This window comes from Delphinapterus leucas, chromosome 7 (genome assembly GCF_059928025.1).
Source record: "Delphinapterus leucas isolate spDelLeu-1000000601 "Yukka" chromosome 7, BTC_Dleu_Yukka2, whole genome shotgun sequence".
In the NCBI taxonomy this organism is placed as follows: Eukaryota; Metazoa; Chordata; class Mammalia; order Artiodactyla; family Monodontidae; genus Delphinapterus; species Delphinapterus leucas.
Window position 1 is genome coordinate 96,638,396 of NC_143135.1, and position 18,316 is coordinate 96,656,711.

The 18,316-nt window shown below is 47.4% G+C and overlaps 1 protein-coding gene across 6 annotated transcripts in view; it reads left to right on the forward strand.

Moving 5' to 3' along the window:
- Nucleotides 1-11,112, forward strand: part of POU2F3 (POU class 2 homeobox 3) — a 79,430-nt gene extending 68,318 nt beyond the window's left edge. For 4 of the 6 annotated variants that reach the window (XM_022560292.3, XM_089915708.1, XM_089915707.1 and 1 more), the window contains 5 exons: nucleotides 1,054-1,190; nucleotides 2,751-2,912; nucleotides 8,383-8,449; nucleotides 9,519-9,654; nucleotides 10,644-11,112. In XM_022560292.3, the coding sequence (XP_022416000.1) occupies nucleotides 1,054-1,190; nucleotides 2,751-2,912; nucleotides 8,383-8,449; nucleotides 9,519-9,654; nucleotides 10,644-10,683 (542 nt within the window). In that variant the 3' untranslated portion in view covers nucleotides 10,684-11,112. Of the gene's footprint in view, nucleotides 1-1,053; nucleotides 1,191-2,750; nucleotides 2,913-8,382; nucleotides 8,450-9,518; nucleotides 9,705-10,643 lie in introns of those variants that run through there. The other 2 variants (XM_030764537.2, XM_030764540.2) reach the window with 2 other exon arrangements.
- Nucleotides 11,113-18,316: the final 7,204 nt, after the last annotated feature.

Here is an 18,316-nt window from a genome sequence, read left to right on the forward strand (position 1 = left end):
TGGAAGAGTTTGGTGTCATGGCATAGCATGGGACAGGGTTTCTCAACCAAGGCACTAGCAGCAGCCTGGGCCAGATATTGACCTGTGGCGGAGGCGGTCCTATGAATCGTAGGCTATTCTGCAGCATCCCTGGTCTCTACCCACTAGACGCCAGGAGCACCCGCCCCCGTTGACAGGTGTAAAAATGTCTCCAGGTACTGCCGAATGTCCCCTGGGGGAGTGAGGGTGGTACAGAATCTCAACCCAGGTCGAGAACCACTGGTCTAGGAGCAGAGCCAGTGTCAGGGCTGGGCTCTCGTCTGTAGTTAATGGGGGTCGGTGGTTACTATGGAGAGAGAGGAAAGCGGGGAATGGGCAGCCAAGGGTGTGACCCTCTCGGAAGTTGCTCCACGTGGAAACAAGGGAGGGGGTGAGGAAGCTCCCCAGCCCACCCCGCCCCACCCCCACCCGTGGAAGGCTGATCCTTCAGCGGTTTTTGCTGGAGCGCCAAAGTGAAAGAGGTGATCAGAAGGTCTTATCTTCGGGAAGGGATCTTGCGGATCATTTCTTGTGCGATTCCCTGGCTGCGCCTGAATCCTTCCTAAGGGACATCCCCGCCGACCCCTCATACAGCCTCAACCCCAACACTCACACTGAAAAGGAAGTGGCTTCCACACCAACATTCCACCACCAAGTGCCACTGCCTTTAGCTCAAAACACCAGTCCTCATTTTCCTCGGGAGTCGCATCCAGGCCTACTTGTAAAAGACAGGCTCATGGGCGCCACTCGTAGGCGCTCTGCCTGCCCCCACTCACACCCACACGCGCCGCTGATGTCTGGATGTCCCCGAACCATGACCGCAAACGCTGGAGGCACGGCAGTGAGAGGCATAGAGGACCTTTTGCCCAGAGCAATGAGGGGAAGCAGGATTCTTGGTCTGTCTGGTTCCCCTGTGTCGGGGAGGGGGCTGCAGAACCTGCCGGTAAGGGTCATTGGACCCCAAGTCCATCGAGCCAGAGCCTGAACCAGCTGCTTTCCCTTCCCTGAGCCTCCTCTGCTCTCCCCTCCCCACAGAATCCTCTCCATCAGACCCCTCCGTGAGCACCCCCAGCTCTTACCCCACCCTCAGTGAAGTGTTCGGGAGGAAGAGGAAGAAGCGGACCAGCATCGAGACCAGCATCCGCCTGACTCTGGAGAAGAGATTTCAAGATGTGAGCGGGCCCTTTGGGTGGCGACGGGTGGGCCGACTTGCACAGGGGTTGAGCAGACGCACACAAGCTCCCCGGCGCCACACCTGAGCCCCCATACACCTGCCTTGGGAAAGGGTCGGGACGCAGAGACACGCTCCCTTTCCGGGTGCCCCGGTGTTTGAATGAGAGGCTGGGTTCCAGAAACTTCCTCCCCCACTGACCCTTCTCGCCCTGACCTCTGTTTGGTGCCCATTGTCCCTCGAGCCGGGAGATTTAAAGACAGGGGTATAGAATCCCAGAGGAGAGTGTATCTCTGTATCCAGTTGAGATAAAGGGAGCAAAACAAGGGCATTGTATATAAATTCTTTATTTTCTTTGCATTGTTCTGTATTTTTCAAATTATATATATAATAAATGCTCATTGTAAACAATTTGGAAAGTGCAGGGAGGCAGGAAAAAAATCCACCACCAAATGCCATCTAAATGCACGTCCTTCTATTTCTCTCTTCTATGTATATTTAAAGATTTGTAGTCATATTACGTAGACACCTTTTTGAACTTGCAGCAAAAGTATATTCTTGAGCCAATATGTGGACACTAATAATACCAGTTATGTGCCCCGGGGGGGGCTGGGGAAGAGAAGAGGGATAAACAGGTGTGGTCTAAACAGCCTCTAATCAGGATGCCTTAGGTACCAGCCTCCAGAGCTTCCATCCACACCACACGGTCCCTAAAGGGCTCGCCTGTGGCCTAGTTCCACCTTGCAGGCCCCAGACCTCCAGGACTCCTGTCTCTCCAGCAGACGCTCCAGCACATATGACTCAGGACTTGATGGCTGCATCCTGCTGGCAGGATGACAAGACCTGGCTTTTCCTTCTGATTAAGTTTCTGAGAGCAGCAAGAGTAAGGGAGGGTGCAGAAGGGAGAGAAGGGAGCTAAGATCAAAGACTGGGTGGGGGTGGGAGGGGTCAGAACAAAGGAGTGATGGATGTGTATTGGAATGTGTGTGTGTGTGTGTGTGTGTGTGTGTGTGTGTGTGTATTTATTTATTTATATACACACATGTCTCCTTTATAGTCTTGATGGGTCCTCATGTTTTAACTTTATCATTTCCTATTTTGAGGTAGGCAGCAAGAAATGACGCAAGAGAAGGGTATCAGATTCTGAGGAAAGAACAGAAGGGAGCGTGTGTTCTGGGGATTCTGCCTGCCCTACCTAACTCATCAGTGGGCTCCTCTTTTCAGAACTTCTGAAGAAGGAGCGAGAGAAGAGCCTCCACCCTGTGTCAGGCCCTGTGCTTGGCAGTTTATACACATTTTCTCATTTAATCTTCATAATCATCCTATACGGGAGGCATTATTTCTCTCATTTCATAGATGATAAGACGCTCAGAGAGGTTCAGAAAGTTTCCTAAGGCCACAGAGTAAGTGCTCAAGCCACTATTCCATCGTAGGTCCAATTCTAAAGCTTTTGCTCCATCTATTGTTCTATCCTGCTTCTTCGGAACATCTGTTCCCCACGCACAATTCTTGATCCTATTCCCTTCTCCTCCTGACTACTCTATCCCTTTGGTTTCTGTAGAACCCCAAACCCAGCTCAGAGGAGATCTCCATGATTGCAGAGCAGTTGTCCATGGAGAAGGAGGTGGTGAGGGTCTGGTTCTGCAACCGCCGCCAAAAGGAGAAGCGAATCAACTGCCCTGTGGCCACACCCATCAAATCACCCATGTACAGTTCCCGGCTGGTGAGTGGCCAGGAGCCAAGCTGCCTGCCAAGCACTGGGGGAGATGAAGCCTGGAGGGCAAAGAGTCCTCCCCGTCCTAAAGAAGATGGGGGTTGGGGAGCAAGGAATAAATATATAAACAAAGAGAGGCTGTATTCAAAAATATATATAATATAAAGAAGAATAAAGAAGGATAAGGAGATGGAAAGTGATTACGGGGAGATGCTTTTATAGTAGAGGGGTAAGAAAAGACCTCTCTGATAGGGTGACATTTGAGCAGGGATCTAAGTATTGAAAGGGAACGAAATATCTGAGGGATAGAGTGTTCCAAGGTAGAGAAACCAGAAAATGAGAAGACCTGACATGTTTGAGGAACAGCAAGGAAGCCAATGTCGCCAGGGCAGGGTGAGGAAGGAGGTGAGAAATGGGAGGTGAAGTCCGAGAAGTAACGGGGAAGTAACAGGAAGCCATTCACCGCGGTCTCGGAGGCCATCGAAAGGACCTTAGCTCCTAGCTTGAGTGAAAAAAGAAGACACTGGAGAGCTGACATGGGCTGCTATGTGGAGATTGATTTGTGTAGAGGCAGGATACCAGCCTGAGAATTACAACCATCAGGCTGAGAGTGGTGGAGGCTTGGGTTAGGGCGGAGATCATGGTGGTGAGGAGACGTGGCCGGATTCTGAATGTATTTCAACCATGAGCTAACAAGATGAGCTGTTAGCTCAGATATGGAGTGTGAGAAATGAGGCCAGGATGAGCAGCTGGTTGGAAGGTGCTGCCATTTTCGGAGATGATGAAGACTGCAGGAGGAACAGGTTTGAGGGGGAAAAAAGACTAAGTATTCAGAGCTGGTCCTATTAAGTTAGACTTACCTCCTAGGCATCCAAGAGGAAGGGTCATGCAGACAGTTATATCTGTGATTCTGGGGTTCAAGGGGAGAAGTCAGGGCTGGCAATAAGTTGAAGTTCAGGCAGAATGGGAAGTTTGGAGGATACGCAATGTCTTCTCCATCTAGGAGAGAGATGGTGCCTGGAGGGTGTCGGGGGGAGGGGGAAGGTTCTTCTTCAACCCTAGGGATGGTGATGGTTGAAGGTTAAGGGAATTAGGGATAATGGTGTTGTCCTATGTCTTTTAGTACTCAAGGATGGGTGAAATTCAGCCTCGTTCTGGGTGGGACATAGCGACTTCATAAAACTATACTATTGTTTATTCTTTCACCAAACATTTATAGACCATCTACTATGTTTTGGTCCTTGTGCTGAGTGCTGGGGATGCACAAAGAAGTAATATTTGTTCCCTGTCCCAGAGGACCTCACTGCCTAGCAGAGGAGACAGACAAATAAACAAATGATAAACGACACGATGATTTCTCTTGGAGAACTTAGGAGTAGCAGCTAACAAAGTCTTGGGAGCTGGTGGTTAGGGAAGGCTTCCCCAAGGAGATAATTAATACCTGAGCTGACTCTAAAAAGACAAGGAGGAGTGAAGAGGCAAATAAGTGAGGGGCGGAATTCCCCCGGGGGTAGTGTGAGACCAGTGGTGTGGAGGAGGGAGAAGAGAGCACATGCACGGGATGGCCGGTGCTTCCACGCGGAGGAATGCTGAAAGATGAGGCTGGATAGATCAGCAAGGGCCAGACACAAGGGGCTATGAGCGAGGCTAAGGAACTTGAAGCCCTGGGGAGTTGCTGAAGGACGTGAAGTAGGGCATTAGTGTGATCTGATTGCTTTTTAGAACGATCACTTTGACTGTAGTTATAAAGGGTGGTTTGAGAGGCATCATATTTGGTTTCAGAGAGACCAGTTAGATGTGACTGCAGTTATCCAGCAGTGACATTATAAGGGCTGAAGCAAACCCATTTGGTAAGAATGAAGGGGATGGGAGAGATTCAGGAGATAATTAGAAGGTAGAATTATTAGGTCTTGGTTAATAAATTGAAAACTGGGTGGGGCAGGGAGAGCCATAAAGGAAAGAGAATACTCTGGGATGACTCTCAGCATTCAGGCTGGGCTGATTGGGTAGAAGCTGGTGCTGTAGACGGAACAATTAAACACAGGGGGAGGAGCTGGCTTAGGAGCAGGAAAAAATGATGATTTCAATTCTTTACATCATTATGATATACAGAGAGGCCTGTGGGACACCCAAGTGGGAATGTCCCGGGCACTTGGAATAATGGGTCTGGGGCTCAGGAGGAAAGGCTAAGGTAGAGAAATGGGCTGGGAGTCATAAGCACACAGGTGGTAGTTGGAATCCTGGGTAAGGAGGAGCTCACCTGTGGAGTTTGTACAGAGGAAGCAAAGAGGAAAGTTGAGGTTTCAACCCTGGGGAACACTAGCTTTTGAGGGATGGGCAAAGGGAGAGCACCAAGGAAAGAAACCGAGAAGGAGGAACCAGAAAATGCAAAAAAAATGCAATGAAGTATATGGAGGGGTGATGCAGATGCGAAGAGCCCTGCAAGAGTGCTTTGGGAACACAGATAAAAGACCCCCAAATCAGAATGGGGTGTGGGAGGGCTAACCCCCTGATTTGTTTGGAGAACAGAAACAGATTAGGAGTTAGCAAAAAGAACAGCATAGCTGGCAGAAAGAACAGTGTGTGAGAGGCATGGAATTATAAAACAACATGATGCATTTGGGGAATCACAAGCCTTTTGGTCTGGCTGGAGCTAAGGGTTTAGGACTAAGATAGAGAGGTTGATGAGAGCTAGATCATGGTGGGTTGTGGATGCTAAATTACTCTCAAAGATATGAAGAACCGCTGACAGTTTTAGGTTGGGGACAATGTGATATTCATTCACCATTCCTGTCTTAAATACTTACTGAGCACCCACCATCTGTTTGGCACTGGGATATGGTGGTACACAGGATACTTATTGGTGATCTCTGCTGAGAGTCTAGCAAGGAAAACAGACATTAAACAAATGCAATTTGTGATGAAGCCTCCAGATAAGATGTGTGGGTATCTGAGGGACCTAACCTAGTTCAGATGTCAGGGGCTTCTCGAGGAATGATGCTCAAATTGACAGCAGAAGAAAGAGTAGACTTGAATGGGGAAAAGGTCTGAGTTGCGGTGGGAGACAGGACGGAAGGGTGGAGGTAGTGTCGGGAAGAACATTCTATGCAGAGGAAACTGTGTACAAAGGTTCTGAGGCTGGGGTGGGTGGGGAGAGGAAGCAAAGAAGGTTGGAATGGAACCCGAGGAGTGAGAGAGAGTGTGTGGAAGAGGAAGCTGGAGTGGTAGGCGGGGGCTAAATCATGTAGGACGTTGTAGACCATGTTAAGGAACCTGAACCATGTCATAAGAGAATCAGAATCTTTAAAGACGGGGCTTTGTTTAGAATAGATGGGAGGCAGTTATCACTTTGGTTCAATCCCAGCCTGGGACACCAATGTGGAGGAAAGTGGTGGGAGGCATGGAGGTGCCGTAAAGGAGTGTCATGGGTTCTCATCGTGCATTCAACACATATTTACTTAACACCTGCAAAGTTCCAGGCACTGCAGTAGACACTGAGGACACAGCAGGGGACCACGCAGGCATCATCCTGCCCTCATGAATTCCCCAGCCTAGTGGGGGAGAAAGATGTTAAATAAATAATCACATTAATACTTGTGGCATCCTGAAGGAAGACTAGAGAAAGCGTTCTAATCCTGTCTTCTCCTCAGGTCTCATTGGGACACTGTCCGTGGGACTAAGACATAGTTCCTTCTGCTTCTGATGTGAAATGATCTCTAAGATACACAGTTAAGGGGGAAAAAAAGAATGAGACAGACAGAGAAGGAAGGAAAAGAAAAAGGCAAAATTATTCAGACCAGTGTGCGCAGCACGCTTCCATTTATATACAAAATATTAAAGGAACCATATCTATGTCTGCTTGCATATGTATAGTCTGTCTCCGGAAGGAAGCAGAAGAAGCTGGTCGCAGTGACTAAATAATTATTTATTTAAAAACAACAACAAATGTCTGGGGCTGTGGCAGCAGGGAGGGGCGGAGGAGAAGAGAGAGGGAGATTATCAATAACATCTCTTACCTCTTACCACGCTGCTCCACACCTGTCTCCACCCTTGGTGGGCCCCAGCCGACTGAGGACGCTCCTTGTAAAAGGGCAGGTAAACGAAAGCAGCAGAACCCTTGCTGATTAATTAGGAAATGAGTACATGCTGCATCCTGTCGGGATGGGATGTTCCAAACTGGGGAGGGGAGGATCGCCAATCCCAGCTCCCTGAGCAGAACTTCCTTGCAAGGTCCTTTGTAAAGGTTGATCTGAGCGTCCCAGGTCAGCATGAGAAGAATAAGGGGGAGGAAAAGTATGCAGGGTTCAGCTCAAATGAAGAAATAACAGTTTCTAGCTGGAAACACACAACAGTTGACAGCTTCCTGCTGGAAGGAAGGGAGCTAACAGCCGTGCGCTGTTTGCCAGGCATTGAGTTGGAAGCTTTACGGACATTATCTCATTAAATCTTAATTAAAAGAAAATATGAGGGAGGTATTACTGCTCTTTTACGGATGAGCAAACCAAATCTCAGTGGGGTTAAGTAACTTGCCCACATCACACAGACAGTGGTGGAGCCAGGGCTCACCCCCAGATCTGTTGGGCCACAATGTCTATTCTTTTTATTATATCTTGTTCCAGGTTGTGCTAGGATAGTAATACTGAGGGAGGGGATTCCTGAACTGTGTGGGAGGTTAAGCCAAATCATCTTAGGTCCCTTCCAAACTCAGAGTTGATGATGCTGTGAAGTATCCAGGGCAAGATGAAAGGCTTCAGAGACCGCAGTTCATCTCGTCCAGTTACCTCGGGAGAGTGGATGGTCTACTCATGCATCAAGATGGGAAGCCTGAAACAGGGTGGTTAGGGCTGGGTGCTCTGCTGCCCTGAGCAAGTGCAAGGGTCTTTTAAGAAAGAAGAAGAGGGACTTCCCTGGTCCTCCAGAGGATAAGACTCCACACTCCCGATGCAGGGGCCCCAGGGTTCGATCCCTGGTCGGGGAACTAGATCCCACACACACGCTGCAACTAAGAAGTCCGCAACTAAGACCCAGTGCAGCCGAAATAGATAAATAATAAATAAAATAAATAAATACTTTTTTAAAAAGGAAGAAGAAGGGACTGGAAAATAGGCAGCCATCCAGCAGTGTCAGCCACAGCAGGGTCCGGGAGGCATGTTCCTCTCATCACCGGAGCACTTGAGCAGGGCAGCTTCAGCCTGGCAGTGCCCAAGAGACCTTGCCAGGGGACACGCAGCAGGGAGGGCAGGGCCTGGTGTCAGCAGCAGGGAGACGTGGGAGCAGGGCAGAGCCAGAGCTGGGTGCTGTGCGCGGTCCAGAGACCTTCCTGTGAAACAAGGCACAGAGTGCAGGTTTGGGACTAGGAAATCATCCAGGGAGCTGAGCCCTGTCTCTGCAGAGTCTGGGGCCCAGCATCCTGGGAGAAGTGCCAGAGGTGGGAGAAGGAAGCAGAAGTGGACATTTATAAGCTTCTGTTGCCTTTCAGGTGTCTCCCTCTGGGTCTCTGGGGCCCCTCTCTGTCCCTCCTGTCCACAGCACCATGCCTGGAACAGGTGAGCTCTAAAAATGAGGTTTCTGAATAGTACCAGAATTCTTTTAAATAATGGGATACTAGAACTGAGAGGTACCTACCTAAGTCAGCATTCCCAAAACGTATTTCAAAAGATGTTAAAATCTGTGCTAGGAAGAAAAGGCTTCTGTGATCAAGTAAGTTTGGGAAATGCTGGGTAGGCAAAGTTTGAACAAGTGTTTGTTTTTGTTTTAATTGTCGCAGTTTCTCCATACAAATGAGCTGTATGGAAGGCAGGGTTTTCCAAACCAATTTTCTACAGAACTCTATTTTTCAAAGAGTATTCCAAAGCATTTCAAAGAGCTAGAGAGGATGACCATATGACAGTCCCTTGTCCTGACATAATTATCAATAGCAGTGCCTTCGACCCTTCAAAGCATCTTAGCTTGGAGGGTGAAATATATGTCACCTTCTCCACGGAATGCTGTTTGGGAAACTCAAATACAGCTTAATCCAAATCTGCCATATTACAGAGGTCGAAAAGGGGACGCAGGGGATGCAGGGACGTGAAACAGGTTGCCACAGGCCACAGAGCTGCTTAGTGAATGGACCAGGACTCCTCACTCCTGGTTGTGTTCTTTCTGGAAGACCACGAACCCTCTGGAGATGGCAACATCAGAGAGGCTGGCCGTCTTTACCTGTGCTCTCAGCTTCTCTTTTCCTCCCCGAGCACTTTGCTTTCTTTCCTCCTCTCTTCCTTTCCAAGGCTTCTGGTTCTTTTGCTCATCCTGCCCCGTGGTCCGGGGCTGCGTATGCCCAGCCCAGGGCGTGTCCTGGAGTAGGATGATTTTGGCATCTGTATCTCCTGCGTTCGGCTAGTCTGGGACTCGCAGAACCAGCCACGCCGCTCTCCAGGGCCCGGGCCGAGGAGAGCGTGTATGAGGAGGGCCTCTTTGGGGCCGGGTGTCGATGCTAACATGGTAGGAGTTGGGCAGATGGGTGGCGGGTAGGGACAGGGTGAGCCCCCTTGGAGGATACGTGTCTGAATGTCACGAGGTCCCCAGACCCAGCCTCATTGTTTCCCCCTTGTTTTTGCCTCTCCTTGTTCTCAGTAACGTCATCCTGCCCCTCTGGGAACAACAGCAGGCCTTCGTCTCCTGGCCCAGGACTCCACGCCAGCAGCCCTACTGCATCTCAAAATAACTCCAAAGCGGCTGTGAACTCCTCCACCAGTTTTAACTCTTCAGGGTGAGGCAGAGGGGCGAGCCCAGAGATACCTCAGCGGGGCCGAGGGACATGTGAGAAGCTGCGTCTGGGTCAACACCTTGGGAAGGAAAGCTTGTCACGGGGCTGGACAAGGGGAATGGGGGGGCAGGGAGGGGGCAGGGTGGAGCGCCAGACTGGGCTCTCTCCCTAGGGAGTGGGATTTAAAAGAGAAGCCTTAGCCAGAGAGCAGTCCTGGCAAGGAGCTGATGTCAACAAAGCCAACATTTCCCTCCTCACTGGGAGGGTGGAAATTTCCAAACCCTCCTATCAGAAAGGGCCAGGTCCTTCACTGGGCTGAGGAGAGTTACCCTCCAGGCCAGCGCCTCCGCTCTGGGGTGTTCTGCCCCGAGCCTGAGCTTCCAGCGTGGCTGACACTGTGAGAGCAGGAGGGTGCTACCCCGTAACCTCATGCTCCCACCCGGGATGCAGCGGGAAAAGCAGCCTCTCAAGCTTTGATTAATGAAGGAAAGAATCTACTCTAAGAAGCGTTCTCAGCGGATGCCTCGAGAGATCCTTCCCCGATTCAGAACAAAACAGAGATTTGCAAGTTAGGCGATTGGTTGAAGACCTGAGCTTGTCGGAAGAAGTGAACCCGCTTGTCCACACCCAGACTGTTCAGCAAGGCAGCCACCTCTTATGGGCCAATTGTTGCACAGCCCTAAAGGTTGGAGCTCCTCAGCTGTCTCCACCAAAAAAAAAAAAAAAAAGAGAGAGAGAGAAAAACATATAATGTACATTTTAAAGAATTGTCTTGAGATATAATTCACTTTCCATAAAATTTACCATTTTAAAGTGTACAAGTCACTGCTTTTTAGTTTATTCACAAGTTTGTGCAATTGTCACCACGATCTGATTCCAGAACATTTTCATTACCCCCCACCCCATACCTACCCGCTAACACTCACTGCTCATTCCCATCTTCCCTCCTCATTAGAAGCTGTCCAACTGACTTGTTTCTTCCTTCCTTCTAGATCTTGGTACCGATGGAATCATCCCACCTACCTCCACTGAGACCAAAAAAGTTTCTCCTATGCCACCTGGCCCTGTATTCCCCACTGGAAGGAAGGGAGTCACGCCTTCTCTGTATGGACAGATTACTTTCAGGACAGTAGAAGAGAATCTCCACTATCAATGAACCCAAACTCTTGCCTTGTTCAGGAGCAAGGGCCTCTGGAGATCCAAACTGCGACCGAACCGTGTGCTGGCTCCCTAGTGCTCTTGAAACGCACAGCCCGCCTAGGAGTTGACCATTTTTACCTTCCTTGCCTGTGCCCTTCTCCTCTCATTCCAAATATGTCAGATGGCTTCACTGCGACGGTGGTCTTTCAGAAAGGACCTCTTGGGCTTCCCTGGTGGCGCACTGGTTGAGAGTCTGCCTGCTGATGCAGGGGCCACGGGTTCATGTCCCGGTCCGGGAAGATCCCACATGCCGCAGAGCGGCTGGGCCCGTGAGCCATGGCCGCTGAGCCTGCGCGTCCGGAGCCTGTGCTTCGCGACCGGAGAGGCCACAACAGTGAGAGTCCCGCGTACCGCAGAAAAAAAGGACCTCTTGCCGTTATTCTCCAGCTCATCTCCAGCTCATTCTGGGCACAGCCATTTGCCTGGTGCCAAACCACCAGAGGGGTGAGAAGGTTTTGACTCTGAACTTAGCCACAATCTCCGAACTGATTCTAGAATCTATGAAAAGATTTGAATCTGATGTCTCCACCAAAGCTCTGATGTCTACTCTGTTCAGCAAAGCCTTCTGACTGAGTCTTCACGTCACCCTATTTTCTCTTTAGCCCCGCCCCTTTTCCAGAACCACATCCGTTCATGATTGTGTTCTCCGAATTCCCTCCTCTTTACAGAACACTGAGCCACACTCAGCCCCCTGGGCACATTGCTCTGCCCACAGGTGTTCTTCTGTCTGCTCTGTCTGCCCCAGAGTTCAGAAACGCTTGTTCTTTCTCTCCTTTCCTGTATTTCTCCTTATCTCGTCCTCTATCCCTTCTCCTGGTGCAGAAGGAAGAACACAAAAGCACACACGCAACAATTATGCTGGCAAATACCTGTATATAGCCCTTTCCTTTTTTTGCATTATGTTCTTCTCTCCTTAGTGTGGAATTTTCCAGCAAAATATTTAACTCAGGTGTGAATTTTGAAGATCTCTGTAATATTTTATCTTCTTTAACAAAAAAGAAAGAAAAAGAAAGGAAAAACAATACCAAAGTGTGAAATACCTTGCTAGCTTCCACAAGAGTTCCCACGTGGGCTGGGAATCCTTGTTGATTTCTGCGGGAACATTCTTTCTCGAGTCTCCTTCTTTGTGGGCCAGTGTGTAAACATGTAACATGAAGCCATTCCAGAGATGGTAACTTTTTTTTTTAGAGACGGCATGTCCAAGAATATGATGAGATTCAAAGGAATCTCTCTGTTCCTAAATAAATTTGTATGGTGATGATATACAGTATTCCACTATTGGCAAGAAGAGGTTTAGATTATCCTGGGTCTTTTTTTGTGCAGGACATGTGAGTGCGTGTAATGAAACGGGGTGGAGACAGGGTTTCACATTGGCGGATTAAGTCTGTGACTCCCCGAACTGATGCTAAAGGTGATATACATTAACACAGGACTCCGAAGAGTTCAGAGTTTCTACTCTTTTTGACAGAACAGCCTTGAGGACAGAGTAGGTAAGAGATTGGCTTCTTCATTTTGTAAGTGGGAGAATGGAAAATGTTTAAGGTCAAGTCATTTGGAGACTTTAAGAGGTGAAGGCTGAGGCTAATAGTTCATATCTCAGGATGTCCTGAAGGTCAATTATTCATTATTCGCAATGGAAAGTGATAGATATTTGAGACAAGGGATAATTCAAAAGTCAAATCTATTTGGCTTTGGGATGCACTGTGACTTTTGATGAGAGGGTTGAGGGGCAAGGAAGCTATCCCTGTGGTTTTTCTTGGGTTAATAAAAAGTTAAAGAGTTACCATTTTTGAGGCAAACATTGACCTGTGGTGGGAAAGGGAGGCCCTTCAAAAATGTAATGACTGAAGGGAAGAAACTAAAATTGGCATTAAACATTTGTTGCAAATACTAATATCCAAGGGAGAAATCCATACCTAAATAACCGTAAGTTAAGTGCTTTTCATGTTTGTATGGGGCTTATACTAAGACTCATACTTCATGTTATGAAGTGGAAGAAAGCCTGTTGGTAGTGGTTACTTTGTCAAGAAAAGATCCAGTTGAAAGGGGCTCGGTATGTGTCAAAGAGATAAGAGGAGCCTGCAGCAATAATTAAAGTATGTAAAGAAATTACTTTGCCACCCATGAGCCCAGCTGTGCATATCTGTGCGCACACACACACACACACACACACACACACACATATGTATGCACTGTCCCTCGCATACTCATGGGTGCCGGAGCTGATGCTTTCCTGCAGCAGTCTTGGCCACCTTGACATCTTGCTCAGATGAGTGCTGAAAGCTGATGTCCTGCACTGTTCATGAGGCTGGTTTTCACTCATTTGACCCTTTAAAAAATACTTCATTTTTTAAGAGCAGTTTTTTTGGTTTACAACAAAATTAAGAGGAAGCTGTAGAGATTTCCCATAGGCCTCCTGCCCAAACACGTTCGTAGCCTTCCCCATTATCAACATCACTCACGAGAAAGTAAACTTTTTTTTACCAAGAATGAACCTACACTGACACATCACAATCACCCAAAGTCCATAGTTTACCTTAGAGTTCACTCTTGGTGTTGTACATTCTACGGGTTTGGGCAATAGTATAATGACGGAGATCTATCATTATAGTGTCATACAGAGTATTTTCACTGCCATAACAATCTTCTGTGCTCTACCTATCCATCGCTCTCCCTTCTACGCCCTTACAACCACTGATCTTTTTTTTTTTGCGGTACGCGGGCCTCTCACTTCTGTGGCCTCTCCCGTTGCGGAGCACAGGCTCCAGATGCGCAGGCCCAGCAGCCATGGCTCACGGGCCCAGCCGCTCCGCGGCATGTGGGATCTTCCCGGACCGGGGCACGAACCTGTGTCCGCCGTACCGGCAGGCGGACTCTCAACCACTGCGCCACCAGGGAAGCCCTGATCTTTTTTACTGTCTCCACAGTTTTGCCTTTACCAGGATGTCACATGGTTGGAATCATAGTATACAGGCTTCCCAGGTTGGCTTATTTAGTAATATGCCTTCAAGTTTCTTTCATGTCTTTTCATGAGCTTGCTAGCTCACTTCTTTTTAATGCTGAATAATATTCTCTTGTCTGGATGTACCACAGTTTATTTATTCATTTACCTACTGAAGGACATCTGGGTTACTTCCAAATTTTGGCAATTATGAATAAAGCTGCTACAAATATCTGCTTGCACGTTTTTGTGTGGACATAAATTTTCAGTTCCTTTGGGTAAATACCAAGGAGCGTGATTGTCGGATCGTGTGGTAAGAGTATACTTAGTTTTGTAAGAAACCACCAAACTGTCTTCCAAAGTGGCTGTACCACTTTGCATTCCCACCAGTAACATTACCAGCGTTCTTGTTGCTCTACATCCTCACCAGCCTTTGTTGTCAGCGTTCAGGATTTTGGTCATTCTAATAGGTGTATAATGGTATCTCATTGTTTGTTTTAATTTGCATTTCCCTGATGACATGATGTGGGGCAACTTTTCACATGCTTATTTACCATCTGTGTATCTTCTTTGTGAGGTGTCTATTAAGATTTTTGGCCCATTTTTTAATCAAGTTGTTTGGTTTTTTTTTACTGTTGAGTTTTAACAGTTCTTTGTATATTTTGGGTAACAGTCCGTTATCAGATGTGTCTTTTGCAAATATTTTCTCCCAGTCTGTGACTTCTCATTCTCTTGATATTGTCTTTCACAGAAGTCTTTAATTTTAGTGAAGTCCAGCTTGCTAATTATTTCTTTCATGGGTTGTCTTTGGTGCTGTATCTAAAAAGGCATCACCGCACCCAGCATCATGTAGGTTTCCTCCTTTGTTATCTTTAGGAGTTTTATAGTTTTGTGTTTTACATTTAGGTCTGTGATCCGTTTTGAGTTAACTTTTGTGATGGTGTAAGGTCTGAGTCAAGGTTCATTTTTTTCACGTGTGGATGTCCAGTTGTTCCAGCTCCATCTGTTGAAGACACTACCTTTGTCCCATTGTGTTGCCTTTGCTCCTTTGTCAAAGATCAGTTGACTGTATTCACGGGGGTCTATTTGACCATGGTTTTCATGAAAGAAATAAACAGAATTACAGTCTAACTGCTCAGCCTCCCGTAGCTTCCATTGTCCATTGCCTTGGACAGTTGCTGAACAGAGTCAAACCTGAAGGTGGGTACCAATTCACATTTCATGTCTGCAAGATTCTGTAAAACTCATCATTCCAGTCAAGTTTAACAGAAGCCTGGTCAGCTTCTTCAGCATCTAATTAGGCACAAGAGAATCAAAGGGCAACAACCAGTCATTGTTTAGGAGGAAGGAAAGGGAAAAAGAATTGTTGCCGCTGCTTTTTGAACGCGCAAAACTTCGATCTTTAGTTGACTCAAGACTGGTGGGCCCAGCTGTGGGCGCCCAATACTAAGGGCTTTTGGTCCAACTCAGAGAATGAGTTTAGTCGTAGACTCAAATTAGGAATCCTGTCCTGAGGCCCCAGGTTGCCGGTTCAGTGCCTCTTCTCCCTGTGCCCTCTGCATCCCCATGCTACATTCATGGACTGGTTTTGCTGACTCACCTGCTTCTAGTGCTAGACTGTGGGGAGCTCCTTGTAGCTGAGTCTGTCTTTTTCTCTGTATTCCCATGACTAGCATTGCGACTAGTACATGATACGCAATTCAGGTTTTTAAAAGTTGAATGCTTTCTTTTAACCTCTAAACAACTTCTAGTGCCTTTCACTGATGTTAGGAGCTATGAATACAGAAAAATATAGTACCATCTGTAGTGGAGGCAGACTATCTTCATGGTTAAGAGCATGACCTCCAGTGCCATATTGCCTGGGTTCATACCCAAATCTGCCCCCTATTAATCATGTCACCTTGAGCAATTTCCTCAAGTGCTCTGTGCCTCAGTTTCTCACCTGTAAAATGGGGATAACAACAGTATCCATCTCGTAGAGTTGTTGTGAGAATTAAATGAATGAATATATATTATATATATTATATATATATGTGTAAAGTGCTTGGAACAATGCCTGATACATTAATAAGTGTTATCTGTTATTATCCTGATTATTATGATATTATTGTTATTCAAATAAATTGGTGGAGAGTTTCCTGTCCCCTGCTCTCTCTAAAAGCCCAGAACTTTCCTGGGGGACACCACAGTTGACAAGCATATGGTTTGGTGGAACAAGGATTGTGGCCAAAGATATGTGAATTAATAAAATTTAATCCCAAGTAATGGAGCTTGAACCTGGAATCCCAGTCACCCCAGGATAAAGGCCCAATAAAGGCTCCACTGGAAGAACTAGCACCTTCCCTTATCCTCTCAGTCTTTAGACTCCTGAAGCCTTTAATATGTACTCTGTTCTTTCCTGGGAAATGGTGGCAGCAAGAAGATAATTCCAGATTCAGATACTAGAAGAAAAAAACAACACTGCAACAAAAACAAATGGGGAAAAAGTTGAGATGTGCATACTATATGTTCATTTAGTGAAATGGATCTTTCCTTGTTTTCTTCCTGCAGGCTATTACTATCTCTTATCTGGTCTTTTCCAACCCACTTGTGACAGGCTGTCTTCTCCAACTAGTCTTATACTGATTTTCGTTGAGTCTCTATATGGCAGTGATTCTCAACTTTCGTTACCCAATGGAATTACCTGGGAAACCTGAAAAAAAAAATTGACGCTCACACAGATTCTAATTTACTTTGTCTGGGATGTGGCCCAGGGAATTGGGATTTTAAACAGCTCCTCAAGTGATTCTATTGTTCTGTCAAGGTTGAGAACCACTGCCTGAATGTTCATACAGATCACTGGGGACTTTGTTAAAATGCAGATTCTGATTCAGTAGATCTGGGGTTAGGGTCTGAGATTTTGTGTTTTTAACAAATTCTCAGGTGATGTAGATTTTGCTGGTCCCTCGACCAGACTTTCGGTAGCAAGGACTTGGAGAGCATGGTAAAATTATTCCCTTTGCCCAATATCATCATAGGTTTCCCATTATCCGCATAATAAGATGCCTCAGCCTGGCATCTTAGGCTGGCATCAGTCACTTAAGGTCCTTTAACATCAGTGGTCCCCAAATGTGACTATTCATCTGAAGATCTATGGGCAGATTTTAAAAGATACAGATTCCTGGGCGTCACGCCAAGCTTACTAAAGCACAACCTTCAAGGTGCGGCCTGAACAAAGGGTATTTTGAAAACACTTCCCAAGTGGTCTAGATGGTCGTTAAGGTTTAGGAGCTTCAATATGCTTCCAACATACATTTCCAGGCTCATTGCCCATTCATTCAACCAGCAAACATTTATTGCACCTGCCTCTGTACCAGGTACTAGGGAAACAAAAATGAAAAGAGTGTGATCCTTACTCTTAAAGGGTTGGTAAGACAAATGACCCCAACAAGGCTATTTATTATTTCCCAGACATGGCCTAAATGCTCACAATTCTGCTCAAGGTCTTCTCTTCTTAAGAATGTCTGGGCCCCTCAGCATCCTACCTTTGCCTGTCCTGATCAACCAACTCAGATGCTCTCTTTACCCCATTTGCATCTCCACACTTATGTTTGGTTATCTCTTCAAACTTACTTTCCCTGGTATTAAAACAGATCCAGAGAGGAGAGAGGATTAACCCAAAGTGAGGTAACAACAACAATAGTTAACATTCATATAACGACTTCCACGCACCAGCCATTGCTGTAAGCACTTTCCACATGTACAATGTGTAGAATTCTTGCAATAACTTTATGAGACAGCTATTATTATCATCCCCATTCTATGAATGAGAAAACCGAGGCACAGAAAAGTAACTTGTCCAAAGATACACAGTCAGTAACAGAGCCAGGTTTACCCTCAAGCCTTATACTCTACTGCCAAGTTGGTGACAGGGTTGACATGAGAAGGAATATGTAACTCTAATTTTCAGGCCTGAGCGCTTCCCTGGAAATTAGTTATTTGTGTGCTTGTTTCACAACTTAGACTCAAGCGTGAGGGCAGGGACTATGTCTTTCATCTCACACAGTGCCTAGCAGGGGTGCAAGCACTTAGTAGGTGCTCTACAACTGGTTATGGGATGGGCTGTCCCATCGTGGGGGGAGGGGATGGATATTTATTCTAACAAACAGACAACAAACAAACACATAAGCAAGGGCAACAGCCTGCAGGTCTCACGTCACCACTAGGTCATCATCACCCCTCACCACTACCGCCCCGCCCCCTCAGGCCTGCGCGAAGAAGGAGGACCCTCCCGCCCGCTTTCTGAACAGTCTCTCGTCCAGCTCTGGCTGTGCGCTCCGTCCTCCCAGCCAGCAGGTGCCCCCAGACCACCGGCTCCTCCTCTACAGCCGTCAGAGCCTCGTCCTCTCTCCATCTTTCCGCTGCTTCCTGCTCCCGGGATCCGGGCCCTGAGCCCCGGGGCCGGGGTTCCCGAGGCTTCCCGGGGCGCTCGGCCAGGTAACTGCGCGGCGGGGACCGCCCGGCTCCCGCGGCCGGGATGGGCTC